General features: G+C 33.1%; 3 protein-coding genes across 8 annotated transcripts in view; 2 read left to right on the top strand and 1 right to left on the bottom strand.

The window, feature by feature from the left end:
• Nucleotides 1–26,520, bottom strand: part of Pax (Paxillin) — a 33,521-nt gene that overhangs the window by 2,108 nt on the left and 4,893 nt on the right. Inside the window, exons 1-8 of one of the 6 annotated variants that reach the window (XM_068289464.1) lie at nucleotides 11,130–11,312; nucleotides 10,017–10,192; nucleotides 9,724–9,949; nucleotides 9,515–9,656; nucleotides 9,357–9,448; nucleotides 9,133–9,284; nucleotides 1,673–2,353; nucleotides 828–1,593 (exon numbers count right to left, since the gene is read on the bottom strand). In XM_068289464.1, coding sequence (XP_068145565.1) covers nucleotides 1,501–1,593; nucleotides 1,673–2,353; nucleotides 9,133–9,284; nucleotides 9,357–9,448; nucleotides 9,515–9,656; nucleotides 9,724–9,949; nucleotides 10,017–10,192; nucleotides 11,130–11,214 — 1,647 coding nt within the window. In that variant the 5' untranslated portion in view covers nucleotides 11,215–11,312 and the 3' untranslated portion in view covers nucleotides 828–1,500. Of the gene's footprint in view, nucleotides 1–827; nucleotides 1,594–1,672; nucleotides 2,354–9,132; nucleotides 9,285–9,356; nucleotides 9,449–9,514; nucleotides 9,657–9,723; nucleotides 9,950–10,016; nucleotides 10,193–10,269; nucleotides 10,338–11,129; nucleotides 11,314–17,428; nucleotides 17,454–21,403; nucleotides 21,566–26,520 lie in introns of those variants that run through there. The other 5 variants (XM_068289431.1, XM_068289457.1, XM_068289423.1 and 2 more) reach the window with 5 other exon arrangements.
• Nucleotides 19,207–20,040, top strand: LOC137576748 (C-type lectin 37Da-like). The gene is made up of 2 exons (XM_068290016.1): nucleotides 19,207–19,301; nucleotides 19,393–20,040. Exons 1-2 carry the CDS (start codon nucleotides 19,208–19,210, stop codon nucleotides 19,860–19,862), a joined length of 564 nt encoding a protein of 187 aa, XP_068146117.1. The 5' UTR covers nucleotide 19,207; the 3' UTR covers nucleotides 19,863–20,040.
• On the top strand, nucleotides 22,413–23,238 carry LOC137576590 (C-type lectin 37Da-like). The gene is made up of 2 exons (XM_068289817.1): nucleotides 22,413–22,657; nucleotides 22,723–23,238. The coding sequence occupies exons 1-2, from the start codon at nucleotides 22,561–22,563 to the stop codon at nucleotides 23,190–23,192; spliced, it is 567 nt and encodes a 188-aa protein (XP_068145918.1). The 5' UTR covers nucleotides 22,413–22,560; the 3' UTR covers nucleotides 23,193–23,238.

Here is a 26,520-nt window from a genome sequence, read left to right as displayed (position 1 = left end):
TTTCAAACAATAAAGTCAAATGATTGTACAATTAATCTTAATACCCTGCATACACTGCAAAGGGTATATATTCAGTTATTGCGTGTGTTAGAAAAACATAGAAGCTTTCTATGTGTTTCTAACTTCAAAACTGGAATCAAAATAATCAAAATCAGTTTGCCATTTTGACATTTGTATGAATATTGAAAGAAATGCTCTGCCTGCATATGGTGCATCAAGAAATTTTAAAAACAAAGTAGTGTTTGAGAGAAATCATTCCAGTATGATCCTTATTTACGTAGGCTACTGCTAATTGCTTAGATCGAAATGATCTTATGTGGTTAAATAGCCACCAAATAGAAAGAGATTAACATTTTTGTTAACTGAAGTTCAACAAGTGCGAAAAATTACTGCCAAATGCTTGTCATATATTATTTCCATAGAAATTAGAGATATTGTTTAAATAATAAATAAAAGAATGCTATATTAATTGCAAATTTGATTGACTTTACTTGTTATAGGGTATCTCAACTGACTAAGTTTTCTATATAAACATATTGAAAAATCCTTAGGTCATTCACAAAAATAAAAATCTACATTGCGTGCCTTTTTGGTAGTCGAAATTTAAGTCTTGCTAACAATATTGTAATTCATTTATTTATAACAACAATGGCAACAAATACAGCAAAAACAACAACAACTACAACAAATTGAAGGTCAAACCAGAAGTCAAGGTCTTCTACCTTGACCTCAGTTGTGTCAAAGTTGTGCTTGTTGTGTTTTTTTGGTTGTTTGTTTGTTTGTTGTTTTTTTTTTTGTATTTTTTTTTTTTAAGTTTTTTTTTATAATATTTAATTATTTAAATTTTATTTACAAAAACAAATTACAATATTGTTTTGAAGATTAAATTTAAAAAGTGTACCTAAAAACTTAAGCCTAAAAGCAAAACATTTCATAGTAAATAGTTCAACATTCGGTGAGAAGGGGGCAAAAGGGGCAAAAAGACCATAATCTCATTTTGGAGTTAGACGACTTTTCACTGGCGGCTCTAACCGGACCTGATCATTGATGGAAAGGTCCAGTGTGCCGGCCAGGATACGCCTACTCCCTGAAAGAAACTTAAAAAGGGGTCGGGGTCAGGTAGGAAGAAAGGGAAATTGTAGTTGATGTTGTTATTGAGGCTTGAGGTTAAATTGTTGTTTTGCTAACGAAAATAGACAGAACAGCTGCTGCTGCTGTTGCCGTTGCTTCTGCCGCTGCCGCTGTTTCTGTTGCTGATGATGATAAAGAATATAAAAAAAAAGTGGCACGCCGCAAAACTGGGAGCCCACTGACAGATACAAAAATGTATCTAGCTAAAGGCTATTTTCGTTGTCTATGCTGAACTTCAACAAAGATGATGACGATGATGTTGAATAAAAAATTCGAAAGAGAAGAAACGTTGTTGGAGCATTTTTAAAATGTCACTTTATCCAACGCATCTCCATTTGCATTTTGCTTTCTTTCTCATTGTTTTTTTCTTTATTCTTCCTCATCGACGCCCACACATTGTGGGCAGACTGGTTTACCCTCCATGGCATAGAAGGATTTGCCGCGCACGGCCTTCTTGCAGTCCTATATTGTATGTGTGGAAAATATTTGAGAATGCCATATAGATCGATTGATCAGATAATGAAGAGAAAATTTAACTTACCCGGCACACAAAGCAATCGGGATGCCATTGCGAATTCAGGGCCGAAATATAGTTCTCCATTATGGCCCGATTGCAGCCATTGCATTTCGGGGCAAACATCTCAAAGTAATCATTGCGGCAGTATGGTTTGCCATCACGCTCATGGAAGCCCTCCTCGCCGAATTGCTGGCCACACTGGGCACAGAAGAAGTGCTCCGTATGCCAGGTCTTTTCCAATGCCGTCACACACTTATCCAATATGGCACCATTGCAGTATGCACAACGTGGACTGAACAGATTGTGATAGTCCGGCTCGCAATAGGGGAAACCATCGCGTTCAAAGAAATTGCGTGTTCCCAATTCCTGCTGGCAATGATTGCAGGTAAAGTGCTCCGGATGCCAGGTCTTGCCCAATGCGGTGATCACTTGGCCAACAATTGGTTTCTCGCATGCATTGCAGCAGCCCTTTTGCACAGTATTAACACCTTGACGACTCATATTGGCTTGTAAATTGCCTAGCATAGAATCCAATTGATCCTCGCGATTATCCTCTTCGACGATGGTCGTCTCTTCGATAGTTTGCGTTAGGTGAGCCTGTTGTGTTCCTTTATTGGGATGAGCGTAATCAGTCACGGTCTGATGGTGTATGGTGGCAGAATGTTGACTTGGATACTGAGTACCGTTGCTACTTCCGTTGGTAACCTGCAATATAATAAGTTAAAGTCGATATTTTTCGTTTAGTACAAGTTAATTAAGCAAATATTTGTTGCTCTAGTCTTTGTAAGATCTTCCTACTTTGGTGATGTCTCTGCCTCGACTGAATAGAACGTTATGCCAGTGCTAGCACAAAAACTTTTGCTTTTAGCCGCACACGAGAAAAATACCAACAACAAGAACAAAAAATCATATTCTTTCAACAAGAAGCAACAACAAATTTTGTTCAGTTTCTCCTTCTTCTTCTTCTTGGTTTTTGGGGCAGATTCTCCTGCTTCGTTGCGCACGACGCTCTTCCACACATACGTTGACGTAGTTCTTGTTCATTGCCAAAAATACGAAAAACAGGAGAAGCTTCTAGACAAACGGGAGGGGGGAGGTGACAATCAAATGGGGATGGAGGTGAATGTGGGTGGGTACAAGTGTGGGAGGGGAGTATCTATATATATGTATGTGTGTGTGTGTGTGTGTATAGAGATCTAGTCTTCACCGTGCGAGTTTCCATTTCAATATTTTTCTTTCATAAACTTTTGCATTTTATCTGTGTGTATATTCAAAAATGTGTGTTAGTGTGTGTGTATGTTGTGTTCATCTACCAAGAACTAACTAAGTAGAAGCCTAATTGAGCATCGTTTTTGGCGCTTATAATCGGGGACGGTTCAAAATCTTCAACGACTAATTAACCTTTGTATTTGAATATAACAAATCAACATACGAGATGCTTATCAAAAAAGAGTTAAGCTGAGTAAAGTCAAAACTTTAGACATAAACAGAATATTTCCGTGTTGTCTTCAAGGAATTTTAGTAATTATCCTTAGAAGTAAAATCAAACCAAAGTAGCGAAGAGATGTCTTTAAACGATGAAACAAATCTGACGATAGTAATTGGGATTTTTAACTATATAAACCTAACATTATAATGTTGTTCAATCTAGTTGCAAAAACAGAAAACAATTATCAAACTTTAATTACATTGATCTTTATATAATTTCAAATTCGACTAGGTTTCCAAGTTGCCCATCTGAAAGCCATGATAAACAGTTTAACACTCAGACTACAAATAATCTAATTCTTTCTCTACATATTACTCAGAATTGTGTTATTAGTTTACTTTAGCTTATTTTCAACCCCCAACTCCGCTCCTGATATTTTATTATTTCTTGGACGATAGCAATTGGGCGTTTAGCGTTGTCTATTTAAAGATCTCCGAATCGTATACAAATAATAATGAAAATTCAAAAAAACGTCGTTTTGGTTAGACCATAATAAAATTGGATGCCAGCCGGGTGGCCAAACAGGATTTCCCCATAAAACCTGATGGCACACGCTAAAAGATGCAATATGAAAGATAGACAAGATTCGGGAGCAGGGTAAACAAAAGTCCAAGTATGTAAGAGGAAATCTCGTTCTGTTGAAATGGTAAGAAATGCCGGCTACATAGTAGATTGCCAATTGAGATTGGCAATGAAAGATCATAAACATATATATATATATATATGTATATTATACGACTACAAAGACAGGGGTGTGTGTATGTATTTAGTTATAGAAACGAACGAAAAAATAAAAAACTTGTTCAAAAATAGCCATGCAAATGATTTGCAATGTTGAAAAACTATAGTAGCTAAAATGGACTCTATGTGGAGAAAAGTGTTGACAGGGGCGAGGGAGTGGAGCGAAGGCAGGGGGGTGGCGGCAAGGCGGAGGCGGTCACTGTCTCTCCATCTGTCCGTTTGTCTGCCCACGTCTTATGGGCTAAACAAAATCCGAGGTGCCGTGTGCAATATTGTTTATATACGAAATATATTTTCGATTTTTTCTTGGTTTTTTTTTTTTTTTATTTCTTTTGTGGCTAAATGATAGACTGAGAGTGAGAGGGAAAGAATCGACAGACGGTGAGGAAGTAAGAGGGGGATGGTGAATGGAAAAGCCTATTTCATTTTCATATTTATCATATCAACAAAAGTCACGGACACGCCTTGTCCGTCCGTTTCAGAATTGAAAATGATATTAAATAATTAACAGACACAGAATTGCCTTCACATGCGTATACATAAATACATATAAATTATTTATACATACATGCTATATCTTATGTTTATATATATAAATATATGTATCATATTATTCGTCAATGACATTGAATTGCAATTTTCTAGACTTATCATCCCCCTTCACTCTGCTTCTCACTCTTTGGCCCTCTTCTAATCCGCTTGATTGCATTATGAGCTAATTTCGTTTGCTTGGGAGGCTGACCATCGAAATGATGCCAAAAATGAAAAAAATTTCACCTAGTAATTAATATTTAATTAATTTGATTTCGAATATCTAAATGACAGACATCTAAAATTTCACGAATCGTTTGAATACTTTGTGAGCGTATTGTCTTGCAATTTTTAAGATGCAAGAATTTCTAAAATGCAATATGCAAATTTCAAGATCTCACACATCCTGAGCACGGAACAAATCATTTTACATGTTTAATAATACTCAATTTTATTGGTTTTGTACACAAGTTACAAAGTGAATAAATATCAACGGATACCAAGCATTCCTACATATCCAATTCTTTTAATGGAATAAATAAAATACTCTTTATATTTCTATAAAATATATGTATATTTTGAATAAAGGTGGTTGTTAATAGACCTTAAGTATTTATCGAAATATGTGCTTTGAATGAAACTATGTAAAGAAATTTAGAAAAGATATAAGCAAAATCCTCCGAGAAATGAAAACTTATTTGGCTTAACACTATAATTCTTTAAATTGATCTTGGACAAGTGCGTGGAAAGCACTCTTTTTTATTGAAGCAAAATAAGTTATGTGTATGAAAATAGAAGAATAGAAAATAGAACAACTTTTATGGGGAATAAATGTTATTTATTTTCTCTCCCGAATTTCAAAACTTAAATAATTTAATCAATAAAAATTATTCATTATTCATTTTCCCCACAGGTTACCATACTGCAGTTGTTTAGGGTCAACAAATGTTGCCAAGTTGTTTTGAGTAACAACTAATATAACTGATTAAAAGATTAATGGCAGACAAAGAGAGGAAATTTATCTCTTCAAAATCTATTGTTGTATATCTCAATTTTGATAATGCTTTCCCCCATAAAATTGCCCAAACCTGAACCATATATCAACCACTGCTGTAGAGCACTGTATTAATTCTCTTTATAGCAAAAACGTTTACACTTTTGTGAAGTATAGAAAATGTATAGCTATCTAGATGTCTACATATACTTTTAAATGGGCAAATTTATTTGACAGACATAATTCAAATATAAATACATAACTTTGCCTTAAAGTTGATAGATGTATTTTCATTTTGGGTCTTGGTCTTGGAAGTTTTATAGCAGTCCAACTAATCGTTTTAAATGGATTTTATGAGTTTATATTCATTTAGTTCTTTAAAATTTTGAACTGTTTGCAAACAACATAATAAAATAACGACTATTATAGCAAATACCTACTTCCTATAATATGGGAAAAGCTTGTATGTATTAAAAAAGAATGCTCTTGATTGGAATGGATTGCTAAATGACTAAAAATAAATGCATAACGAGACAAAAGATATAAAACACACTTTGCAAATACATAAATCCATATATCAACCACTCCTCAAATAACCCAAATAAATCAATCACTTAAAAGCAGAAAATGGTCTTTTCACAGAATTTTTCGATTTGTTTACATGGAACTGACTTCTGAAGACTCATTTCACTTAAAATATTTTAATTGATTACTTCCATTTGCAGCTGCCATCAAGGACACAGAGACACTCTGTTATATATGTATATACTCCAACTGCAGACGCAGCCTTGACCCAATATCGGGGGAAAAAGGAAAGGAAAAGAAATATATATATACATAACCCATGTCTGTCATTATCCAATTTGTATATGGAACAAGCGCGTGCTAGTCGCAATAAATACAAACAATATGCAAAAATTTATAATTGAAGACAACGAAGAAGAAATACACTTTTGCTTGTAAAAAGAAAAAAAGTGTTTCTATTTCAGTTAGTTATTAATTTAAGTTAACTATTTGGTAGTCACAGATATGCAGCCACTTTTTGCTTGTAAAAAAAAAAAAGTGTTTCTATTTCAGTTAGTTATTAATTTAAGTTAACTATTTGGTAGTCACAGATATGCAGCCATAAATGGCTTTATATTGAGAACAAACTTCCAACGTTAATTAAAAAGATTCTTTTCCTACTTAAATAGTTATAATAATATATTTTTTATTTTATATAGTTATAAAAGACTATTCATAAAGACACCCGATCTTCTGTTCTAGAGGCAGTCTGCAAGCAAATACTTTTCTACTAGACCTCGTAGCCTATTTTTTATAATCTCAAAGATTAAGAAATTCATTCTTGCAAACATTTAGTTGAAGTGTCTTTTAAATGCCGATCAAGATAAGAATAGACGACTTTATACACATTTACGAGATCACCAAAGATTTGATATATATATGTATATGATCACAACCGATTTGTTTATATAGTGAACAGTTAATATGCCCATCTAGCATATGGAAAGCAGCAGGGTATAGAGTCACAATGCAGAGCACATCTGTTGAAATACATCATCATTATGATCATGAGTTGTGTACGAAATGTCCGAAAAGTTCTAAAAACAACTGTCCGACAGAAAGACAAAAAAGTGAGATGGAAATATATAAAGTGTGAAAAAGAGACAGAGAGATAAATAAAAATCTATTCTAAAGCAAAAGAAACGGAAATGCATGCAAATAAGGCAAATGTTTTGTTTACTCGACAATTGATTGATGCTTTAATTAATCGGATCAGCCAGAGATTTATCTAAATATATATATGTATACACATATATATAACGAAAGAAGGAATGGTTGGGTGATTGGGGGCTGTATTTTAGCGCCGTGTGCAATAAATTGAGAAAAACTTTGACACAATATAATTATAGCACTCCCATAATCGACGATCATTAAGGTATGACCAAATTTATCTATCTAATAAAAATGTCCACCTTCAATTCACGTTTTTCACGTATGTCAAAGTCAAGAGCTTTTGATAGGTCTCTGACACTCGTGGTTACATGGCCACTAAGGGCACCTACCCACATAACGTGGGTAGATGGAGACAGAGGAAGAAGAGAAAGTTGGGCCAGAGCGTGAGGCCATATACTATTCTTCGCTTGAGCGACATGCGTCACTCGAATGAATATGATAAATATGTTGATTTTATGGTTTTTATTACCAACAGAGCACATTTACACATACAACTACACATGTACTTTTATACAATCTAACAAAACGTTGGGGTGTTGTTTTGAGTGCTAAAAATATCCAAACAGTTTTAATTTGACGAGAAGAAGGAAGCCTTTGCCATGGGTCCGTCCGGCCATATGCAATTTTTATTTTGACGCTAGGCAAAGCAAGCGTAACACTCAGACAGGTGAAAAAGTGAAAACATTTGGCTTTGATCATAAATATAATAAGCAGGAGAAACAATATATATACACATATTCGGATTGTATTTAGACATAAAAAGTATAGAACACTTAACTTATGTCTGTTGCAACTCTTTTAGTGTGTTTATATTTGCATTAAGCTACTGCAAATTTAAAAGCACAAGGAAAGAGTCTTCCTTTCTCTAAAGAAGTTTTATCCAAAACAAAACAAATTTATTGGCCTTTAAGATACTATGTAAGAAGATATCTTATCAGATGCAGAATTTCGATTTTAATATCGAAATGACCTCCGAACATAACATAATATTCAATCTATAAATAAACTGGATGGATTACATTTTCTATTTTATATGCCACAAAATACATACTTCATTTCTATTATTTAGAAATATTGTGATATACAAGAAACAGTTTAACAGTTTTAACAGTTTTCTCTGATCTAAAAGTCTAATTGAATCTAAAGTAAGTAAGGTTTCAAATTTATGGATAAAGCTCTCTATCTCTATTATATCTCAGTACACAGAACTATATAAAGTCATTCGCACTCTTTGATCAGCAAGAAATCCCAATTAATGCATACTTTTGTGACAGATTGACATATAAAATTTGTTTCTATTTATTGTGAACTCCCACAATATTCAGTCTTTTTGTATTGTCAATTGACATATATCTGACTTTGCACCAAATTGAAACAATTTGGCCCAAACCGGTATAGTAAACCGGTAGACGATGCTCGTACGTTGATGAGGTAATAAGAGTGAAAAAAGTGGAATAAATAAATACTAACATGCCAAATACATTGCAACAAGTGATTTAAATAACCATCACATACAATGAATTACTTAATACAGGCTCTTTTAATTATTATGAACAAAAAACACGTTAACTGTTTGTCAGTCGTTTACTAAAAGGTCAAAAATTCATCATATCATATCATGTCTATCTTTGCCAACATTTCTTATCTTTGCTATTTACTTCAGTTATGATAAAGGAACAATTATTTATTTGTTCAGTAATATTTTTAGTTGCTATAGAACATCATCTTTTACTGAAATACGTTTACATCCGAATTACATCTGATCTTTAAGCTGAAGCTTTAGCCTCTCCTAGTTTGAAATGAAATTGATTTAATCAGTCTAAAACACGTACGGAAATATGATCACTTTAGAGGATCAAAAACCCTCTTCAATTAAATGTACTAAATTAACTTCTATAATACAAACATTATTTAAGATCTAACTAAAACGACTATACCAAAGTTTATATAATAATTCTAACAATAACGAGGCAACGTTTCTTACGGACTTACCTTAAAGTCCGACAATGAGGCCATTAGATCATCTAATTCTTTTGTGGCTTGCGATGTGCTATATCCCTGATGTTGTTGGTGAACTGAGGGAACTGCATGATTCGGTGTATATGAATCTTTCTGCTGAACAATCTGTTCCTCAACGGTTCCAACTGCAATTCGAATGAAAGAATTGATGAGTAAATCGGGGTTATAAGAGTAGATAAAAAGATATGTGTAAATACCTGGACCATCGGGCCCTGTTAGCTTTTCCGTCTTTGTCTCCCGCACCGTGATGGTGACATGACGTCCAGGTGTTGGTGATTTATGAGCAGATCTAGTAAGACGAGACAAGAGATAAATATTTGTAGGTACATTCTAGAATAAAGTTTAACATTCTTACCCATTGGGTATGGCATAGATATGGGCATTATCCAATTCGCTCAGGAGACTATCCATGGTGGGACGTTCCTCGACAGTGGCATAGCTATTGAAGGTATTATATTTCGAGACTGGATTGCTATAATTGGCCGGAACCTCGATATCTAGATAAGAAAAGCATAATTTGAATAAAAAGAACTTTTGCTTATGTGTAATCAAAGATCTGCATACCCTTCTTCTCGGTTCCATTGTTGTAGCGAGCATTCTGCAAATCTTGCAACAATGAATCTAATTCGGACAAACCAGAGGCATTCTGCTGCGTTGATTGACCATTGTTGAAGTTAACAACCTTGCGTGGCAGTGAACCCTGATGGTTCTGATTCTGATACCCATTAGACGAGCCATTAAATTCGCCAGCTGTGGGTGATCGTGTCTCTACGCTATAATGTTCTTGATACTGCAAGAGAAAAAGAGAAATGGGTCATTAATATTTATACAATATCTGACTCTTATATTTTACTCACCACCTGAGGTTGGGCTTTGCCCCGCAGACTGCCATAGCCAGGTGTATTATCCACAAACTGTTGTTGTTGTTGCTGTTGTTGTTGGGGTTGCGGATGAATTAGCTTGGGTTGAACTGTGCCATATTGTGGCTGCTGTTGACCCGGCACACTATTCTGCAAATCAGCTAAGAGAGCATCTGTAAAACAAAACAAAAGAAAAATCGTTATTAAATAACATTTAAATACATTTTTTTTCCTTCTTCTGTTAAGCTACCCAAATTGTCGTAATCCCCATAGTTGGCCATCGCTAGACTTGTATCAAATACACCTTGCACTGCAGATGTGACGCATAACTAACTAAATGGGGATACCAAGATATGCCTTAATAGTAAGTGGAATGAAACCCAAAGTTTTAGATAAGACTGTCAACTTTTGTTTGTCTTCATCGCAGTTATCGCAGAAAACAAACTTTCGGGAAAGACTTTCTCAGTTATATGATAATAATTTTAAGGTTTGTGTCTAGGAACGGAAAGCTTTTCTAGAAGAGTTTCTAGAAATTATACAAAGATTTGACTCATTTTCATAAAATGTTATGTACATTTGTAGCTTCTTGAAAAATTGCTCCATATATAAATAGTTATATCTACACTTTGCTACATAGTCAAATAAAATACAATTAATAGGACAAATTAATTATAAAATCTATAATATAAATCGAAATACCAGAATATGCAATTCGTAACATTTTTAAGGCTTTTTCCAAGACCTTTTTCATTAGTTTGATATTAACCTTACTACTCCACTTAACGATTAGATTATGGTTAATTAGAACCCCATACAAATATAGCAAAAACAAAAACGAATATTTCTAACTATTATATGTCGTTAAACCTAAACCCATATATTGATAATCATTTACTAAAGCCACCATATTGAGCTAATTAATGATTCAGAAAAGTTATATTATTTAATTTCTATAAGCCTACTTCTCTCATTGAGGCAAACGTCTTATGCCTATGAATGAATTTTATTTCGTTTCAAGTTGTCATGAACTTGACCTCATATGGTTAATCGATGGCTTTATTTAAACAGTCTCCCACACAGACACAGAATGGTTTGGTATATAAAACTTACCCAAACGTCTCTCAAACGCGCCCACCTTAAAGCAATCATTTAGGGGCGTACTGTGAAACGACGATGATATCAGTTTTGAAGACATTTCAGCTCACACACAGAAACAACACTTAATATGGCCAAAATCGAAGAGTCTTGCCTATGGTTTCGTTACTTTGCTTTCTTTTCCTTTTACAATATGCAAACCACTATAAACGGTAGTTCAAATAAATGTTTGAGCCACAACAGCAAAATTACCAAATATCAAAACAAAGCAGACAAACGAAACTTTGGTTGCCAACCGATTGACCAAAGCCCAAAGAATATATTTGTATGTACATACATATATAGGGATACATATGTATATAAATGAAAACTCAATCAAACCACCCACACCAGACACCCAAAGTGGCCATAGACAACGTTAACGACCGTAGACCAACAGCTACACACATTTTTTCTCTTTTTTTTTGGAATCAAAATTTTCGTGGGACGAGAACTTGTTCAGTAAACTCGAATAAAAATAAAAATGCGAAAAATCGCACCAGGGCATGAAATAACGCATATATATATGATATAATATTTTCTTATACACAGACATATGTAGTTAGGTATGTGTGTGTGTATATAGACGATATATTTGATCAAGTTAATGCTGTTTGCATTCGTTTTTGTTAGCTTTTATTTGGCTAGAAGCAAAAACAACAACAAATCAGAGGGCGGGGCCGCATGGAGCGCCAAATGGTGGAATAACATGACAAGTCTTAGAATCACAAGAGATGAACCACAAGATAAATATGAACTTTAAGTACTCTTCAAACTTATTTTAAAGAAACCGGAATTAGGAATGACACTACATTCAATCCATTCAAAATTAATAACTCACTTTGCTTTAATCGCGATCATCTCTAAGAAAGAACAAAAACATCAATGTCAAATTTTCAAGAGAATACAAATATTTTTTGATACCTTCAGCAACTGTCAATTTATCATCACTTAACTGAAATCCATATAGACCCGCCCAAAAGTCAAACACTAAAATAAAACATGACAGCCAACGATTAAGACCTCAAAATCAACAAAGCAAAAACAAACAAAAAATATATAAACAAAAAATGAAATTCAATCAAATTTAAAAAGCCGCCAAAAATTAAAGAATATACAACAATTCAATTTAATTCCCGCGCATGAAAAACAATACCTAAAACCTTCAAACAGTATTGAAGGGAGGGAAACTGTAATATTAACAATTTCTAAAAGGTAAACAGTTTGTCATAAGAATATGAAAGCTTTGACTTAAAAGCAGCCGCAACATTTTTTCATAGATAAGGAAGAAAATAGAACTCTCTAAATAGACAAAGGATCATTTGCCTAAGTTTTTGTCGAACCTAATTCAAAACTGAAATTTATTATATTTATTTTTACATCTTATAAACTAGGATAGACTATCGAGTCTTTTGTAGCCTTTTCCTCAAAACGTACTAACACTTTAAAGACACTAATTAAAATGTTAAACACAGCAAAGATCGAAACAAATTGAATTTTCTCTATAAAATAGTTGGCAACATTTATATTTGGCGCCTCAGAAAGTTCAAAAGTTGACAGAGGCAACCGCAAAATCGAATCGCCATGTCGCAACCAAAAGCCACCTGTAACTGGGCCAATGCCAAGTGAGAAAAAGTGAGATTTCTCACGAAAGGAAGAGCGATACATGGGGAGAAAAGAGAGTTGACATTCTCATTGAGTGAAAATCGCATACTTGAGTTATATAAAGGAAAATCTCATAGGCGAAAAAGGTGTGACGTGATTTTCTTTGCCTTTTTGACAGCAACATTTATAACGATAGACGTTCGTATAAAAACGACGCCAAAAAAAATACACAAAATAGCCAAAAGCTAAATAGATCTATATTTAACATGATTTTTCATTATTGAATTTTCGCAATATAACAACTCATATAAATACACACAAACACATATTGTATGTATGTATTCATAAGGTATAGTATACCATAGTTTATTATATCGTGTGCCTTAGGGTATATTGAACATGTGGTTGAATGATCTGCCATATGGTTTGCTTTGGTTTGTGTTGGGTTAAAGACAAATCAATGACTAAAAATAGATCAGGGCAGGGTTATCAGAATAAGAACATCGTCGTCATGCTTCACTGGGTCAACGTCAAGAAACTGAATTCACAATTTTGTATTAAGCTCTCTACATACATACACACATACAAATGTTTAGTTCAGAGAAGAACGGAAATAAATTATCATGGTATATAAAAATGAATGGAGAATATCGGAAGGATCGTGTTAAATTAAACTTTATGTCTAGTGTTCAACAACAATTACAAATATTAATAAACTCTTTAATATACTTCCGGCTCTGTCCAAGACATATCTCTTATATTGGATTTGACATTTCACATTTGAAATGATACAAAAAATGTTTTGAAATTAGTTCTCAAACTGAATTTAGTCATAAATTTTAATCAATTTTTGGTTCACTTTCCTTTTCGTGTTGTCTCTCAAATAAATAAGAAGAAATAAAAGAGTTTATGAATTCTAAATGTAGAAATACCTAAAACAATTTAATACAAATTAAGTTCGAAAGGCTTTTAAGTAACGATAAGCATAAAGGAGTATGTAGTTAATAACATAAACATTTATGGTTTTTAATTATTTTTGCAAATTTTGGTCATATTTAAATGCCAATACGCAAATAAAACAATCACAAGCGAATCAGCCAAGCGAATTTTAGTAAACAAGTCATATAAGTCAATCAAATAGTCTAAATACCTATACCTATCTATGTATAAAGTTGATAAACAACTTCAATCAGCAATTATATTGCAAAAAAAAACTTAACCTATGTATATAACAGACTCGAAGTAAGTCTTAAATTAAGAGAACCTAAATTAAGAGAACCTCTATGGGTAAAGTACGTTCATATATAAAATGGGCTTTAAAGGACTGTAAAATGACTTATATTCATTACAGTTCTCAATATTTATGTATGTACATATGTACATGTGTTGTATATCAACTGCTCCACCATTTGTAAAATGAAACCTGTGTGTCATTCTCACTTTTGTATTGATAATGAGAAACATAAACATGATTAAAATTCTACAAATGATCAAATACACACATATGTATGTATGGATGTATCTATAGTCTCGCTTTGCTACTGTCATTCAGATAAAAAAGTTGAAACCATTGTAGTTTTCTATGCATTAAAGGCAAACTTCAATTGGTTATATTCATTTAAAAGCCATTTAACTAAGTACAAGACAAATTTTCGTTGACACATTTCGTTGGCTGTTGATTAAAATGCAATTAAAATCAATTAAATGCCACCATAAATGATGAAATGCTGTTCGTGGCAGAGTTGCAAGTGATCAAGAGGGAGAAAAACGACAAGATGAAGGAGCAGCTGTTGATGCTGCGGCTGCTGCTGTTGCACATGACATGGTGCAGCAGTTTGCACAATGCAACTGCAACAAAATGGCAGAGAGAAACAGCCGGAGGTGCGGAGTGGTGAGTGGAAAAGAGAGCGTGGGCGAAATATACACAAAACGTAGAGCAGGTCAAAAACGCGAATGTTGTTGGCTGCTGTTGCTCTTGACTGGTAATTTTGTTGTTGACATTGCTATATACATATGTATGTATATATTTTTGATTGTTTTTGTTTTGTTTTATTATCGCTTGTCTGCACTTTCATTTTTTTGTGACAATTTTTAAGGCAGAGAGGGATAGAGAGAGGTTTTTGTATATTTGTTGTATTGGTTTCATTTGCTGTTGCTGATGTTTTTCTGAATTCTTCACACGAAATTTTTATAAACAATTTTGTTTTTGGCTCTCTCACATATGCACAACAAACACTCACACACACACACACACACACAACGACGGCGAACAGAAAGATTCAATTTTCGCTCGGCAAAATCTTAAAAGCAACTGAACAAGACGAATGAAAACAAATGTTGTTCAGGCGGCGGCTGCTGCTGCTGCTGTTCAGACTCAGAGCATAAATTACTCACTCAAAATGGAATCGAGTGGAACTCGAGAATTGCTCAATTACAAAATAACACAAAAACACAACCCCAAAATCAGAAATTAAGAAATGGCATTGGGCAAGACGAACATCTAGATACTCTACGGCAAGTGGGAAAGCGAGTTTAACTTTGATTTATTTTTAAAAACACTCAATTATTGAGCGAAAGAACTGAAGTAAGTATTAATGATTTATAGCTGCCATTTAAATACATTTTAAAATTCTTGAATCGAACTTTGAACTATGAACATAATCCATACTAGTTTAGGAATGAAACGCCTTTTAAATATTATTGTATTTAGTTTTTTACTTAAATTTATATTAATAACAAAAATATTATAAACTTTTATTTCATTTTAAAAGATTTATGGCCAATTTGAGTACATGAATTGATGGTGGAATAAGAAAGTTATTCAACTATTTATTGTATTTTAAGTGATTTTATCAACTTGGAATTACTCATTTTTAATTTTAAATATATTTTTTTCAAAAAGTGACATTAAAATTGACATTCAATACAAAATATCCAAGGAACATAAGAATATATTCAAAAATGCTCAAAGTGACATATGTAACTGTTTCCGGAAATTAGTTTAAACGTTAAAAATTAATATTAAATTCACTAAAAAAAAAACATTTTAACAAATTTAATAAGAAAAGTTTTAAGCATTTCTAAGCCTCAAATAATAATAATAATAATCACCTTTTTAAAGTTAAATATTACAAAAAATATCGTTAGGTAGTCAGCGCACGCTCTCAGTAGTTTGAATTCAATTGGAAAGCTATAAAAATATTAAATCCCCCAGACAGGTACTATTAGTTAGCAGATTTAACTATACCCTTATAGCCTTTCAGTTGCAGGGTATAAAAATTGTTGAGTAATTAAGAATTTGGCATTTGTTGGCAATGCTAGTTGTTGGTATCTTTGAGTGGGTGTTTTGTCTCACAAAAAAAAAAAAGACACAAAAATGCTCTCTCGCTCTCTGCCTGTTTTCTTTTTCCCATTTTCCTCCTCGTTATATCTTTTTGCTCTTTTCTTTTGTTGATGATGATGAATCACTTGACTTTGAAACTAAAAACTAAAATTAGTGAAACAAGCTAAATACAACAAAAGTAAAGAAGAAAAAAACCAAACAATAAATGTCGAAACAAATGAGCAAACAAATTAAATTTGCTTCTGAATTCATTTGTTTGATGATGGTTTTTCATTATGATTGCTTGCTCAGCATCCAGTCAAGGGTTAACTAGACAAAACTTGAATAGATTTTATCCATATGGTTTTCAATTTTGCGTCACTTAAGTTAACTCCATTGCCAACAGGTGGTCGCCTTTCGGCACCTTTGTCAAGCTATGAGAACTGGTTGGAGAAGTTCGAATAAACAGTGAATTCTGGTGAGGAATTTAACTTTGCACTTCCGTAGAGGCAGCTAAGAGTTTAGTTTACAAGCGTTTTCCTTTGGCTTGTGTAATAATCATTGAATGTAATCAATCAAATGTTAGCTTTATATCATGATGACCCGAGGGTCTCCAAAGCATTTTCTAATTGCTTACATAATCATTCTGCTTATATACAGGTATAGTATAGAAGGCCCATACTATATGTACCTGTTCGGCAAGTGTCGTGTGTGGCTATAAAAATAGATAAATAGACAAACTAAATGAAAATATATTAGAGATGGGAAACAAATTGTTTGTATCTGTTGATATAGATTCTCAGAATATGGCGTATTGCAGAAATCATCTTCATTTACTTTCAAATAATTTTTATTCAATATGTGATTGGTAAGCAACTATTACTTAAAAATGTTTTTTTTTTTTTTTTTGTTTGTTCATTAGACAGACAAGATGCGTTGGAGATGTACTATCTAAAAATTGTTGTACCATCTTATTTCCATCGAAGAATTTTAAAGGAATATTACAAAGAGAAGGTAAACTCTTATATGAGATTGTCATTCGAGATAGTGAATATTTTTTGTTTACTATTATTACACGATCACCATCGTATGGCATCACGTTGACATCTCTAGCACCATTCGTCAACTGTTCAATGGATATAGAACACAAGAGCGACAACAGATTTCGAATGACGCCCACAGCGTGAAACTATTTTGTTGTCGCGTCAACTCTCTGACTACATGCATACATATCAATGAAATACGACGGAATCAAATTGTACAAAATGATCTAATGAATGAAACCCCGTAGTAAGGTCATCTTTGCCCGTTGTTACTACCAATATAATTGCCAGAGATTGACGCTTACCGATACTCATTCTGTGTGTTGCGCGCACAGTTATCTCACTTGTTAGCACAAAGTCTCAATGTAAACTGAATTGAACATATTCAAATTGAAGTCAAATAACAACTGAGTTGTTGAAACTCACTGCCAATGCAATCGCAGGTGTTTAAATATTTGTATATGTATGTGCACTCTTCAAATTGGTATAAACATCAGCAAGTGGGAGAAATTTAAAGGCGAGCCTCTTCAACATGGAGAAAACAAACACAAAGATCTTCTTCGATCTTATTGTGTAAAGATTACGTCATCTAGTGTTTACATTACATAAGGCAAATGTTGTTCTAATTATTTTTCTTTTAGTTTTATCACAATTGTTTATGATGCTTGAACATAAAGTTTCCAGTGTACTTTTCCAGATAGTGAAAAAGAAATTATTTTAGATTTCATCTAAAATTCAATTCATTCCACTTTTTTTTTTAGGATAATATTAAATCAAAATTTTGTTTTAGTTTTTGTTTTACCGAAGGAAAAGAAAATACAAAATATTTCAACCAAAAGACTCAAAAATAAATATTATTTTTATCATTTCTGTTGCCTACATTTTTGCTGAAACAAAAATTTACGAACTTTGCACAATTGCTGCCTATTTTACGGCATAATGAACGATCAAATTAATGAGGAATTTACTCTGAATTTTAGTTTAATACTCATTTACTCAAAGCCCTGCCTGGGAAAAATGAACTGACTTGGCAACCAAAAAGAATTTAAAATATCAAAGAAGCTAACTTCGGCTGTGCCAAAGTTTATATATATGTACAGTCCTTGCAGTCCTTGGCCATAATATTTTTAAATGTTCCAAACTTTTTTTTCTGTAACTCAATTAATTCATCAATGCACAGACAAAACCTTCCAAATATCATTTATATTTTTTTTTCCTGTTCCCCATTTGCCGATTTATATTGACTGTAAATTGTGTTCTCTTTATCCGATCTGATTGAAATTTCGCCTGTTTTTGGAATTTCATGAACATATTACTTTATGGATTTACTTTTATATGTATTTATTTTCATACTTTATCTTACCTCGAACCTCAAATATCAAGCTTCATCCCAATAGCTTTTAAGATGGCTGAGTAAATCGCATACTACTTATGTAAATTGGTATCCAGTTATTAAAAAAATAGGTTTCATTACTATTGCTACCAATGCAAATTAAATAGGAATGGTAATAATAATTCTGGAAGGCACAAGTCTTTTGGGTTTCATGTCAAGGAAGGTATCAATAGGCTTCCTGGCCACATATACCCAACCGACGAGTGATTTTGGACAGAATTCTTGGACGTTCAATTTAAAATTGATTCAAATTTGGCATGAGAAAATTACAAGTTACACGCATTAAGAACAATTTTTTTAATATCTTATCTGAATTTTACCAAGATAGTACAATGCCAGTACAATGTCATTAACCGAAACAAAAAGAGAATCAATTTTAAATTAAATATGCTTCCCACTTTATTGACTTTAATCAATATCTATATACAATATCAATTAGATATTGAAGCTAGAGCTTCAACATTTCATTTCATTTCATTTGTACGTTGAAGTTAAAAAACACCAAATCATTTTTCAACAGAAAAAGAAATGGAATTGATTGTGCAAATAAAAAAGAAATTGAGGTAGATACAAGCACTCATTTTTAAAAGATAAGGACATCAAATACTGTTGTGCAAATTCCTCTTATTAATTTAGATTTTGGCTATAAAACACGTCAAGGCAGTTAGTATGAAATTCAGTATCAAAACAAATGGCTAACTTCACGATTCTCAGCCTCGCATTGCTGGCCTGTCTGGTGGTTAGCTCGACAAGCTACGACAAATTTGCGATCAATTATTATTCAGGTAAGTAAAATTAAACAGAAGGAATTGATAATATATAAATTGTACGTGTTAGCTGCGCAATTTAGGTAATAATATTAATATGTCTTCTTAGGAAATCGAAACGATGAGCCTGTTAATACAGAACCTTTTACCAAAATTAACAATGGTTATTATTTCTTTGGCTTGGATGGATCCAATTGGTACGTAGCTTATGAGAAATGTCGTGCATTAAAGTCGGAATTGGTAACATTCGAGACGGCGGAGGAGTTCGAAGCCATTGCCAACTATTTAAAAGCGAGTGGCGACAAAAATAGTTATTGGACATCTGGCAATGATTTGGGACGTGAAGGCACATACAATTGGTTCACCACTGGACAAAAATTCACCATCTCTAAATGGGCTCCTAAGCAACCCGACAATGCTGGAGGTCGCGAACATTGTATTCATATGGGTTATATTTGGGGATACTCTACTGAATTTGAATTGAACGATCGTCCCTGCTCCAATCACAAGGGTAGTCTCTTCCGTTACATATGCGAGGCACCTCAACAGGAAACAATCTCGCTGGTTGTGTGGAAATAATTGAATGGTAGAATCGAAATACATATCATTCCTTATATGTATATGTATTGCTACTTATTTTTCACAACAATTTTTAATCATATGTTTATTCGTTTTTAACTAAAGCAAGAGAAAATTACAAAACCTCTTGCACAAAATATATATAACGGCATCAAAAGGAAAGCATTTTTCAAGTAAACATTTTTTTCTTCTTTGATTTAAATGAACATTTTTAAAAGTGAGTTGTAAAAGGATGTCCCCCAATGATTTTTGAAATAAGATGACCAATAAGATGACCAAGTTAGTATCCGAAAAGGAAGCATTTTACTGCAATTGTGAAAATAGACAATTCATTGCCTACACAAGACAATGAAACCTACTGAAATGCAAGAACAGGAAGATGATTCTTCTTAAACTCATTTTAGACAGATAAAATATTGAAATACAAGAAGAAATATATTTATTTTATACAAATGATTTCAATATTGTTAACGCTGCCTCTTAACATTTTAGTTGCTTAAACAGACAGGAACATTTGAGGTCTCTAATAGTTAATTAAAATTTCTCTTATTCGAAAACACAAAATTTTTTAATTTGTTTGACAAAACCTGTTGCCTACTTTCCGGCATGATGAGTAATTACACTGCTTCGAATTTGAAAGTCCAAATTGTTTTGCTGACTTTTATATGTAGGAGATCAATATTTGCAACTTGGATATACTTAACCTGGGTTTTGTGTATTAATTTTGGAATTTTTCAACTGGATTTCTATTTTTTTTTTTTTAAACCACAATTCACTAAATCTAAACAAGAAATAATTTAAAAATGTGGCAAATTAAATTTGCATAGGTTTATTATTCATTAGCAGGTGATAACAAAAATGTTTAGCAATTTATATTTTCTTTACAAAAAGCTAAAGTAATTAACTTTAAGAAAATTTAGACAAATGCAGGAATATAAAGTTTTACGCATTATTTTCTTAAAGATTATTCTTTTTAAAAAGAAAAGATCCTAAAACTTTAGGTCATGTAAATTTTATTGACTTAAATAAATTAGTTAGTTAAACAGTTATATCTAGGTGTGTCAGATAAAAATTAAATTAACGTCAATCTAAATGGCAAAAAAAAGGCACATCAATCCATTCGATAGGAACGAAAAGTAAAGTAACTCAAAGGAATTTAAACATAAATATTTTCAATCGTAGGACTATAAATTGTAATCAAAATATAGAATAAAAACATATGATGAATTTACGATAAAAATATAGTTTATAACTTTTCTGTGTAATAATACATAAGGCTTTAGTTATTGAATGTTGCATAAAGTAGACTTTCTGGCCTCTTGTTTGTATGTAAAACATTTCTTCAAACAATCGGCACTGAATGAATGAATAAACGATTCTTTTTTTTCTAATGGTAAACCATTAGATGCTAAAGCATCGTACCTCAAAAGCCACCACTTAAATAGATCAGCTTCTTTTTTAATTTGTTTAAAAAGTAGTCCCTTGCGGTGCTTTCAAACTTTTTTCTTGTAGTTCTGTTAGCTCAAATTCATTATACTTACAGCCCGGTTGGATGCCTTTACTCCTTACGGTGCGGTAAGGTTGCCTTGCTCCGGGATCAATTTTACCATACATTGTTCTATCCATTCTGTTTAATTTTGAGATTCACTTAGTCACTCCACACACTCACATGCACACACTGACACAATATGAAGAAAAAGGAAAAACTTCTACCTAATAAACAACTAAACAGAAAAAAAGCAAAATCGTCTGATTTATGTAAAAGTTTTTGTTGCTCATGTGTGTAGTTTGTTGTTGCTTTTTTCATTTCATTTGAATTATTTATAAGCGCATTTTTATTTTTGGCCTTTCGGGACCCGTCGACGGATTTGTCGTTTTGTTTGCGTTGAGTTTTGCCTGTCAGTGGACTGTCGGTTGTTTGTCTGTCCGTTTGTCAGTTTGTCCATTTGTCTACGTATCTGTCAGAGAGCTTTGCCCTAGTCACAAAATTATTGTAGAGTTTGTTTTAATATCTCCCGCCCCCAAGAGTCCATTTTGACCTAATGTTTAAAGTCTATTATCTATTATATTTTGTTGTGGCATTAGCCAGAGATTTTGATTGCCTCAAAAAGTGACAAAATTTTGTCCCAAAAGTTGATCGAGGGTGTTTTCGGGCTCAGATCAGATCGCATAGGATTAGTTTGCTGTCTCTGCAAGGAGTTGGGGCAAAAAATAAAGGAAATAGTGAAAGAAGATTAAAGATCAACAATTTTGGTTAAGAGAAACAGACAAAACAAAGAAACTACAAAATTTGCACTCTAAGAACAAAGAAAACCCAAATTTAAGTACAATTTTGTTTTAAATTTAAACAATTAATCAAATTGAAAATTAAAATAGAATTGAAAGGAATTAAGAATTAAAAGAAATCAATGTTTTAAAATTGTATATACAATTGTCTCTCTTACCTAACAAGGGAGGATCACAATTGTTTGCTATGTAAATAATAAACAAAAATGTTAATAAGCTTAGTTCCGAGAAAACCAAATTGAATGGCAATTTGTTTTGGGGAATACCACAATAAATGATCCTATTTAACCTTTCGAATTTCTATTTATGTATAGGCAGGTATATACATAGGTGGGTATATGATCGAGTAACCTTGAAGAGACATATATAAAAGAATCGAAAATCGAAAGCTTTCAATTCAGTAACGAATAAAATGCTAAAGAATATTGTTTGCTGGCTATTCTTAGTGGGCAGTCTACAATTAGGCCGGGCCCATCTCAATGATAAGTATACAATCGATATTTATGATGGTAAGTGAATGTTTACCCTTATTTGTATATCGACTTAATCTATAATATATTTCATGTTTTATTAGGAAATCTGAACAATTTAACCATCAAATCGGAACCTTTTATCAAGGTTAACGATGGTTATTATTATTTTGGTATGGACGGAGTTAATTGGTATGTGGCCTATGAGAAATGTCGTGCATTAAACTCGGAATTGGTAACATTCGAGACATTACAAGAATTTGAAGAGGTTTCCAATTATCTGAAAGCACATAACCAGAAATTTAACTACTGGACATCGGGCAATGATTTGGGATTGGAGGGATCCTACAACTGGTTCACCTCTGGACAGAGTATAACCATTCCGAAATGGGCTCCCAAACAACCCGACAATAGTGGAGGCCGCGAGCATTGTATACATTTGGGTTATATTTGGCCATACTCAACCGATTTCGAATTGAACGATCGTCCCTGTGCCAATGATCAGAGTAGTCTCTTCCGCTATATATGCGAAGCACCCGAACCCGAAACAATTTCGATTGTTGTATGGAAGTGATACCATGTTAAGGTATAGATAAAAATAAAATTGAAACAAATCCAAATTGTTAAATGATTTGCAATCCAAAGCGATAGGGCAAATCAAAGGAGGGAAAATAATAGCTAATGTCTTTGAAACGTGAAAACGTCTACAAACAAGATTGATTCTCATAAATCAGAAGATCTAATGATTATCTAAATCTACCTACAATCGGCAGTGGGCAGACGATCCATAGAAACCGGCATGAAAAATTTACGATCACCACAGATAGATAGACAGACGGCGACAAGTGCATAGACCGGGAGGTTAGATCATGTTGATCCACAAATGGAACCATAAACACAGATTTATGGAATCATAAATAAAATCAAAAAATACCAAAGTGAATCTGCAGTCGGCGGATTTGTTTATAACAAAACTAACGACACATTGAAAAAGGTAAAAAATAATAAACATAAATTATTTAGAAACTAAAAAAACAACAAAAAACCAAAGAAAAAAAAGAGGAACAAGAAATTAAGAAAACAAAAAAGAAACCAAAAATCAGTAACAGGGGAAGGGAAGGGAAGGGAATCAAGGTTGCCAAATTACGTCAACACCCATGGATCGGTAACCAAAAATAGAGCAAAGATCTGGCAAATCAAACGCGACGTTTTTCGTCGTAGGGAAAATTAATTGAAAATGCTGCAACATTTCCGCAGCGTCTTGCCAAAAAAGGAAAACGAAAACGAGAAGCACAAGTTAAGGGAACAAAAAAAAAAATTTGAAACCAGCTAAACTCACTTTCGTTCCAGGTCTTGGGTAAACAATCGAGAGGATCCCCATAGCTGCGATCGGTGAATATGCTTGGCCCCACATACCCCTTTGGGGTCTATATAGAAGATGACGTCGGGCAAGCAAGCAACCGACGACTGGCAATTGTTTGTTGCCCAGGTTTTCTATATTTAAAAGTCAAAGGCACGATTTTTAGTGGATTTTTTTCTCAATACCCTGTAGCCACTAAGTGAAAGAGTGTATTGAATAACTCTAGAGAGTGACTGGAATTTATATGGGACCCTCAGAGAAGTGATGCCCCATTGTGGACAGTCAAATTACACTATTCCTACATTTCCATTTTGAAAAACAATTTGCATTGAATAGCGTATTACCAAGTCGGTGCTTCCATATCTAATTTAAAGTATTTGATTTTCTCTATATATATATATTTTTTCTCTTCTTTAACGGGGAAAGGAAATTCCAAGAGTTCGGCGTCGAAAGATTGGCGATCTCTATATAAATATTTTATTAGTAAGTAGATAAAATGTGTGTGAATGCGAATGTTGACCTTGCCGAAAGGCGCCTAAGGTGAAAAACGCAATGCGTGAAAAGCTACAAAAAAAAACACACACACACACACACACAATTTCTTATTTCATGAGTGGGTGATCTATGCTATGTTTTTATGACCTTTGTGCCCAGCAAGGTTTATTGGCTATATAAACTTGGCCAGTTTATGTTGTTGTTGTTGTAAGAACAAAAGGTAAAAAGAGGACAGGTTCTTGGCAATATCAGCATTGCGTATTGATAAGATAAACGGGAAGCGCTAGTAACAGCAAACACCTAAGAAAACTACAAAAAAAAATAGCTTACAAATGGATAAGTATATAAATAATTTGTAATATATTCTAAATTTAAAATAACAGAATCCGCCATGACAAACATCAAAGAGTTTATTATTTTACGAAATCAGCGTATTCTGAATGGATTCTCTGACTATATCATACTCTTTATTCATCTATGATCAATCCTAATTGCTTCAAATATGAAATCTTTCTCGTGAATATAAGTTCAGCAACAAAATAAAGACATCTCGACATGAGTTCCCTATAAAGTCAACAAAAAAAGATCATAACTATTAAAAATATATGCTTTCTACACTAAAATGCTGCCGATTAACATTAATAGAACACAAATGTATGCTTTAGTCACTTAATTTTACTTGAGTTCGAACGAGATCATATAGATTACAGAGAAAAATCTTTAAATTAGATAACAAATATATATTTTTTAGTTGTATTTTAAAGCTTCAAGACAATGTAAATTTCTATAAAAAGATCTCCATCTGAATTCAAATACTCAAAATATATTGATAATTCCTATGATTTCTTTAGCCTCACACTCAATGCTCCCAATCGTCAAGCATCATGAACAAGAAATAACAAAAAAGAAAAATAGAAAACAACGCACACTAATTGAAATTTTATGAATTGGAGATAAGAATCATTGAATTGTTGTTGATATTTTTTTGAAGAACCTGCTATACCAGCAGCAATCGACAACTTAAAACCTAACGATGAACTCATTGCACTAAACATATACACACACACTCACACAGAGGGTATGAGAGAGACGACATCAAAATGGGAATAATGGAGATGGATGAGAGCGATTGGAAGCTGTTCGAGGTGCTAACTAAAGCTTATAACGAAATTGAGAAGAATTACTTAACGAAATTTGTTGCACAAATATTAAAATGAGAAAATCGAGAAAAGTCAACGGAAGTGTGTGACGGCAGATGATGAGCATCCGTGAGATCAAATCGGATGGGATGCATATACATACATAGATACAGAGTGAGAGATATAGATCCAAGGAGAGTCAAACAATGGAGACAGCTGTTTGTCATAAACAAATGGCAACCACTGCATCGCATTTGGAGAAAGAGAGACCCGAATTTCGATCTATAGTTAATACACCGAATTTATAGTACTCTATTTGGTGTAGATCTATATGATCAATTAATTATTTTTGGGCTTAAAGTTATAATTATGAGTAATAGTGGAAGATAGCTAGTATTAAGTTTCCAGCAAAAGAGTATCTATATTAAAAACAAAAAGTAGAAGACAAGTAGTCGTAAAATTACCGTTGACAGTTTCAAAATATCTGTTCCAAAATATCGGACTCTTATTGGCAGTTTCAATATGGCGTTTAAATTTTTCCAAAAATAACACAAAATGGCAAAAATACCATGCAGTTTTCTAGAAAGTTTATATTCCCTAGCATAGCAAATATCTGCAACTTAATTTAAACAATTCTTAATCAAATAACATAATAATCTCTAGTTATATTTTAATTGTGCAATGCTACATCAATGTACATCAACATCATCTACATGAGGGAATCATCAGCTCCACAGAGCAAACATATTTTAAGCTGAGGTGAACATTGAAAATGTTTTGACTATAACCAATTAATTGCTACTATTTGGACACATAAATATCTGCTGTCCAAGAATCTATATAAAAAGAGGTACATGTTGGTCCAGCAATCTTTTGATATGCCCGTTTCTTAAACTCATAGATATAGG

Source organism: Drosophila tropicalis, unplaced genomic scaffold (assembly GCF_018151085.1).
Source record: "Drosophila tropicalis isolate 14030-0801.00 unplaced genomic scaffold, ASM1815108v1 contig_1187, whole genome shotgun sequence".
Taxonomy (NCBI): Eukaryota; Metazoa; Arthropoda; class Insecta; order Diptera; family Drosophilidae; genus Drosophila; species Drosophila tropicalis.
Note: the sequence above shows the minus strand (reverse complement) of the source record. Positions and strands in the feature narration are given on the sequence as shown.